The sequence below is a fragment of the Cyprinodon variegatus genome, unplaced genomic scaffold (genome assembly GCF_000732505.1).
Source record: "Cyprinodon variegatus isolate N-32 unplaced genomic scaffold, C_variegatus-1.0 Scaffold121, whole genome shotgun sequence".
Classification (NCBI taxonomy): Eukaryota; Metazoa; Chordata; class Actinopteri; order Cyprinodontiformes; family Cyprinodontidae; genus Cyprinodon; species Cyprinodon variegatus.
In genome coordinates, this window is record NW_015150574.1 from 868,499 (window position 1) to 875,971 (window position 7,473).

A 7,473-nucleotide genomic window follows, 5' to 3' on the forward strand; every position below is an offset into this window, starting at 1 on the left:
TTATCTACTTGGAGAGGTTGGAGAATAGTTAGAAACAACAGGAATTCAGAAGAAGATAAAAAAAAAAAAAAAAAAAAAAGGTATGGACACAAGAATAAAAAAACATCCATCCATCCACTTTCCGTCCCGCTTATCCCAAGCCGGGTCACAAGGGGAGCTGGTGCCCATCTCAAGCTGTCGGTGGGCGAGAGGCGGGGTACATCCTGGACAGATCGCCAGTTCATCGCAGGGCAACACAGAGACAAACAGGATAAACAACCATTCACACTCACACCTAAGGAGAATTTAGAGAAGTCAATAAACCTAAAAGTCATGTTTTTGGACCGTGGGAGGGAGCCGGAGTACCCGGAGAGAAGCCAAGCTGGAACCCTGGAACCTTTTTGCAGCAAAGCAGCAATTCTACCCACTGCTCCACAGAGCAGCCCAGGTTTTAAAACAAAGAGTAAATGGATGCTATTGAAAAAAAGGGGTTGCTACTTGAGAGACATTGCAGAGAAGTAAGAACCACATCTGACACATGCATACTGCAGAAAATGCTTTGCAGCTTGAAAGACAAACATAGCCAAGTACTGCTAGTCTACGAAGCCGTCCTCATAACCAGATATAGTATCCTTTAATTTTTTTAGACTGTAATAAAAGACCATGCTGATTAATTCAGCAAACAATGCAGTCATCATGCAGTCTTCTCTCAATGTTGATCAAGTTTTAAGTCCAATTATAAGGAAAAAAATGCATCAAGTATTTGTGTGCTTTCACAGCACAAGGGAATTCAATCTTAGAGCATAGGCTGAAACAGCCTTCTAATTGTTTAATGATCAGCCTGATATATAAACAATAAAATGCTTTATATTGCACCAAAGTCCCATGTTTACTTGCTTTGATCCCATTATGTAGCAGCCAATACGTAACATCACCATTTGTATAAGTCTCTGAGAAGACTGAGCAAAGAGCCTGAGTATTTTACGATGTCCTGATCTTAGTGCTCAACATAGATGCACAATTTTCTGACACGTTTCTTATGAAAACAAAGAATGATACAAAGATCTGGCTTTTTAGTGGCTTGTTTTTCTGACAGTAGGCTGACAGGAAAGGGGGTATGAGAGAGGGGCAGAGACACGCAGGAAAGGACCACAGGTCGGAATCGAACCCAGGTCGGCCGCGTCGAGGACTGAGACCACTGCACCACCTGCCCTTCCAAGATCTGGCTTTAACCCAGCATACCTCAAAAAAAGTCATAACAAGTAGCGTATATATTGGTCTGTCGGTTTCTTAATTTATGGGGACAAAAAGAAAACTAGTCAGGAAAAAGGATATTCCAGTCATGTGTGTCACAATAAATTGTTTACCTACTATAAAATAGTTTCTCTTGTAATTTCTTAACTTTTATTAATAATATCTTAGTCAAGTCTGAGGGACGTATTTTAGCATTTATAATAGCAGTATTCAGATGCAGTCACATGAACAGCATAAGAGATCAATATCAGCCCGGAGCGGTGTTCAGTATGGGATCTAACCTACATAATAATCTGTAATCTTGAACATAAAATCCTGCAGACAGTCATTGAATGGCCGACAACAAGCCCCTCATCAGCACAAAGCATGCAGAAACCACCACTTAAGAACAGAACAAAAAAGAAGGATTACAGCCATGAACTGTTACCATGCAATCAGAACAGCGTTACGCATGAGATGCGCTCCGTTTACTAAGAGGGTGAATGCACAGAGGACAACAAGATGAATGGTTTCCATGAGTGTCTATGATTATCAACTGACTTGCCAATGAATAAAACTGAGAACTGCAACTGAGCTGCAGGGAAAGGTAGCACGGAGAGGCTGCTGTAGGAAATAGACTAAGCCCTTATTGCATTTCAAAACTCAAGTTAGTTTCATGCTAATTATATTACACAAATCCTCTAAACAGCTTAACTAGACACTGGTGATTCCATTTAATAAGATGAAAAAACATACAAACAGTTCCTTATGAACAGTATCTTACATAACCAACGTAATCCAGTGTTCCCTGCAGATTCATCTGTACACAATCATACGATTCAAGTCCTTCAGGATGAGCATGAAGTACACAAACGCAGCAGTCATTGCCTTCTTTTTATGAAACTGGGACCCACAATCAGTATCCAATATTGCCAGTTTCTTTCCACTTTAAAATTACATGTTTTCTGAATTCCACAGCCTCACCTGCGACATAGTACAGCAATTAATTATTATTTCTTCACCAGTGTGTGCTTTTTACACAGGACAAGCCCAGGCCAGGGCCTGCTGAACAACATGTACAATGCCTTAAGGGGTGGTTACAGCAAATATCTGCATGACGTCACACACAGCTGAGGACAAAGCCCACTGCTTTCTCCCAGACAGAGAGAGAGGAAAAGAGAGAGACAGAGAGAAAGAGGTGGGGGTGGGATCTTCATGCAAGGTGTGAACTTTGCTGCTAAAATGTGAATGTGCACACTGTGTTAATATGCATGTGAGATAAACTGGTGATACAGTTGCATAAATGTGAGGCAGCTGCATGATTCCCATATGCATGTGTGCTATGAGGGTGAGATTTAAAGCATGTGTGCACTTCTCCTACACTTATCTGCAAAAAAAGAGGCAGTGCAATGGAGATAAAACTTTTAATAATGCAATAAAAGGCTAATCAATAATAGATTTTGTAAACAATAATACAAGATCTTGGTGCCTGCCTCAGTCCCCTTGTTCACTGCATGATGCAACCCAGCTCCCAAGTGCAATCAAAGGGAACAACACACCCACTGATGTGCTATTCCACCTGCTCAGTTGCACTGTTTAGCCTGAGGTATTGTTTTACAGATACCTTGCATGGCTTGTTAATCTTTTTTTTTTTCTTCCTTTAACTGTGTCTCTAGATGTGCAACCCATGCTTAGAATAAGAGGATCTGCATTAACACAATCATTTCCATGACAAATACACAGTCCTAGAGGGCGATCATGACATTTGGATTAGTTTTTTTAATGCAAACGAATAAAAAAAGTGCAGAGCAAACAGACAAAGCGGGGGAACGCCCCCTTTCTTAATCCTGCAAACTACTCCCTAGATTATCAGATGTCTCTAGCTGGATTCCAGCCATTCCTTCACCTGATTCTTAAAAATAATCCCGAATGATAATCCGGGAGGGGATTTCATCCAAAATGACCGATATGACGAGTTTAAAAACCAAAAGCTATTGTCTTCATTTCCTGTAGACACTCCAATACAGCGCAGTTAAATGACAACCAGGAAACCAAATTAGAAGATGGTTGTGGTTACAAACCTGAATAAAGGTGGAGGCAGGGAAGCAAATTCAGTCAGACAGTGAGGACTGACGCATTCCTGTCGTCTCGGAGTTTGGCCTTTTTGTTTCCTCTGCCGTGCTGGCTGCAGCCGTTGCCACTTGGAAATGGAAGCCAGAAGTTAACCGTGTGAGCCGCGGAGGCGAAGGGTGGAGATACACGGACACTTCTTGAACCACGTCTTGTCACACGTCTTGTTTGACTTAGCAGGCTACATCCCTTCCTCTGTGTGCGTTTAATCTTGTTTGGAGTGTGTATTCGCAGCTGTTTTTCCTTGTTGCAACCTTAGCTTGAAATTCCTACTGTCTCTTTAAACGACATTTCCGGGATTCGCTGACATCTAAAAAGGAAGGCGGGGCTTAGTGGCCAGCTGGGCAATTTCCATTGATGCGATTGGCTGTTTGTAAGCCTCTTAACCAATCAACGTCCAGCCGCTATGTATTTTCAAAATATGCTAATTTATTCATCGATAGCGCATTGTGATAGGACTGTGGATTAGTTGAAGCTCCATCCACTACACGTGCTTTTCTCCCCTCCCAGTCTGCTATGGCCAACTGAAATAACTTGATATTTAATATTTAACCACAGGATTTGGGGAGAAAAAAGCTAAACGGCGTTACGTTCTTTTTTTTTGCAGCAACTCTAAAAGTAAGTTTACTTTTATCACATTGATTGCTAATTTGTTCTGAATTAGTGTGAGCCATGTTTCAACAGAGCTAAGAATATATCAGCTGCATCCCTACAGTGCTTTGCAGCTGCAGTCACTGCTTCCATGTTAGCACTGGGGCCTTTGTCATCTCCTGCCATGTTAATGAAACAGCAAAAGGCAGAATTGCCTGCAGGCCTATTTAACACTGCATTTTATGATAATAATTGATCTCACACTGAAGACATTTACATCTGCATTTAACCCATCCCCTTGGGGAGTAATGGGCTGCCATTGTGCGGCGCCCGGGGAGCAGTGTGGGGTTAAATGTCTTTGCTCAGAGATTGAGAGTGGCAGTCCGTGGGAGAGGGGCTTGAACTCAGAACCTCAGGATAACAAGGACAAACCCCAGAAAATGGATTTATACCTAAGTCGCACATCAGAACAGCAGATAAAGGGATAGATACTACTTTCAAGACTTACATAACATTTTCTTTACTGACCTGAGGCTGGAGGTGTGAGACACTATTAAGAGCTACCTAGCATTACAGTTGGGAGGTCTTTTGATAAATTCAGATCCATAGATTAACAGGTGATGGCTAACCCTATGGGGTACGGAGAAAGTGGGAAAAAAGGTATGTGAAGAAAAAGTTATGAGTTTTTATGAACTACCACTGAGATCCCAGATGAGAAGAGCATGTTTAGAAACAAGAAGTTAAGATACCAAGTAAATTTCTCAAACTCCAAAGAAGTGGAACTACACTTGAAATATCAGTGTGCTAAAACGGATGTCAGTATGTGTATATATATCCTATTCCTATTATATGAGGCCATCTTTGTTCCAATTTTCTATATTTAAAATGTGTTTTTATAGTACTAAAATTATGATACAAAATCCCATTCCACCTTGACAAGTCAACTTTATAAGGCTTTACACCATATATTCTTAACAGGTAACTGGTGCACAACATATTGAATTTTTAAAGTAAAACATTCATCAAAAGATGATCAATATTTCCTTTGCAACGCTGACACCTTTTTTTTTTTTTTTTTTTTTTTTTTTACAGTAACTTTTCTTTGTTGGCATGCGCCCCCTGCTGTTCATTAGAAATAACCTTGCGTTTAAAGTCTGGGACTTTAAAATTCCCAATTCAATTTTAAAGTGTAGAGCAACACAAAAGTCTTATAAAAAGCAAGACAAAGCTTCTGATTCAACATAATGTTTCAAAGCTTTTCATTATAATACAAATAACTGTATGACAGAAGGCTACATGTCATCTTTAACTAAAGCGATGGTGCTTTATTGGTCTCAGCACTGCAAGAACTTTTTTTTTTAACAAATCTTGAGAATAAAGAAATTTTAGCAGTAAAAAAACAGCATGTATTTTTTTTAACCTTATTTCTTTTGCATGGAATAAAGTTTTAAATATCAGAACTAGAATGATGTTCAGTTGTTTTTGTTTTCTTTGATCCGTTTGTGCCATGTTCCCGCTTCCGCTTTTGTTTATTCTTTTGCCCTTCTTCTTGTCTGAACTGGTGCCTGTTGGGGACAAAAACAGAGTATTTAGTCATTATAGAGTAAATTTTAAGAGATTAGAATCAGACTGGATTAAACAATGCAAAGTTGAGTGATTAAAGGTCTCCTAAAATATTAACAAACACAATTCAGCATTTTTACCAGCTGCAGTGGGCGAATGTTAGAAAAGCAAATTAATGAATGCTGGTTATGGGTAAACTGTGAAAACAGCAGAATGAACCAATAAAACCACGACTTTGTGTATGATACATTATGATCTTATATCAAAGTAGGCAGAAATGAAAGAAAATATATTTTAAAGCAACAATTATTTCTTTTAGATAGAAATAAAAAAAATAATCTCCAGACTATTGATGACGAGCCAGGCAGGCTGTGTCTGCGTGTATGTCAATGGGGACAGCTGCCAATCGGACCTCAGGTCCTCCCATGCTTATAAAAACCATCGAGAGCAGAGTAGCATAGGAGAAAGTTGGCGGAGAGGGCTCATTGGATTGAAAAGCTCACCTGAAGATGATCATTAACCAAAATGAGGTTTCCGTTGCTAACACAGATATAAAGTTTTTAAGTTCTTCACTAGATATGTGCCTCTGAAAGGTGAAGAGGTGCAGCTTAGGTGGAGGTAGAAGGAGGAGTCAGTTTTTATGCATCCTGCTCAACAGCCCAGCTAGAGGGGGAACTTTAGATTGTTGCTCCTTTAAGAATAGTTTGTTCTTACCAGAATTTAAGTTCTCAATAATTCTACCACACAAAGCTTAACATATTACTAAAAAAAAAAAAAAAAAAAAAAAAAAAAAAACACACTGCTGTAGCTTATTTATGAAAGGGGCCAGCTAAACATTTTTATCTATAAAACATCTCCAAAACAGCTCAAACTTGTCCAAGACCTCATAAAAAAAATATCTATTTTTGGACACAAATTGCTTTAGTTGTCTATTTTAACACTTTCATTTTGCCGAGGCCTATCTCTTTTTTTTTTTGGCAAAAGGAAGCATCCAACTTATTACATATAGTTATTGCAGCTTCTTGGTATGTTTTCTTCTTCTTTATTTCCCCCAATAAAGCATCAACATCCACCAGGAGCAGTAATACTTTCATCACAGTAGAACCTACCTGGACTGCCAGCGCCGGCCGCTGTTCCACACTCTCCCAAAAGAAGGAAGCCAGTTGGCGTCTGTATGAGAGCTGTGATCGAAGTTAGCTCCTACTCTGTTTGGAGGAAGCTTCCTTAGTTTCTCTTGCTCCTCTGCCAAAATAGATAATAAATCTGTTGTTACCAAGTAGTTTGGCAGGTCTAAAGTACACAGTTATAATGCTCATATAAATGCAGACCTCAGGATTTTTATAAGACAATTTGGTTATGTCATCATAAACTTCTTAATGCAACTCCTAAAACATAAGCTTAATACTTTGTTTGAGGAAATCTTGGAGTGACGGTCCGATCTCAGTCTGTGTCGCTGCTCCAGACGTTCCCTCTAGTGGATCATCTTGGAGCCAAGGTGGAACAGCTCCTACAACAGAGAGTGTAATGGTGAGCAGCAGAAATGATAATACACTAGACTCGATCATTTTAATTAATTATTCCAAAAAATTTTCGAGTCAAGAGCCATGTCGAGTCAAGCCATGATTATTTTGTCACAGTCTGATTATCATCAGCGGAAAAACAAAAAAACAAAACAACTATCAGCAAAAGGTTTTCATCACCACAGACAAAATTAGAAAAACAAAATAGAAACTGCTTAAAATTTGAACATAGCGTATAATCTTTCCCAGTCAGCTGGAAAGCAACAACCTCTTCCATTTTCTGCCTTACCTTCTGAATCCAGTAAGGGTCCACTTACTTTCCCCCTCTATAGTGTTAGACGGAGGTTTCTCTTAATAAGCCCCACAAGGCAAAAAAATGTAGTCATCATGACCGTTAAAACATTTCCTTTAAAGCTACAGTGTATAATTTTCAGCGACATCTAACGTCCAGACTGCA

The 7,473-nt window shown here is 39.4% G+C and overlaps 2 protein-coding genes across 3 annotated transcripts in view; both read right to left on the minus strand.

The window, feature by feature from the left end:
• fam214b (family with sequence similarity 214 member B) overlaps nt 1-3,624 on the minus strand; it is a 30,337-nt gene extending 26,713 nt beyond the window's left edge. For both annotated transcript variants that reach the window (XM_015375575.1, XM_015375572.1), the window contains exon 1: nt 3,294-3,624. The gene's annotated coding sequence lies outside the window, so the exon portion shown is untranslated. The remainder of the gene's footprint in view (nt 1-3,293) is intronic.
• A 1,388-nt stretch (nt 3,625-5,012) lies between these two features.
• Nucleotides 5,013-7,473, minus strand: part of ccdc84 (coiled-coil domain containing 84) — a 9,114-nt gene continuing 6,653 nt past the window's right edge. The window contains exons 9-11 of the mRNA XM_015375548.1: nt 6,902-7,003; nt 6,606-6,738; nt 5,013-5,498 (exon numbers count right to left, since the gene is read on the minus strand). Coding sequence (XP_015231034.1) covers nt 5,381-5,498; nt 6,606-6,738; nt 6,902-7,003 — 353 coding nt within the window. The 3' untranslated portion in view covers nt 5,013-5,380. The remainder of the gene's footprint in view (nt 5,499-6,605; nt 6,739-6,901; nt 7,004-7,473) is intronic.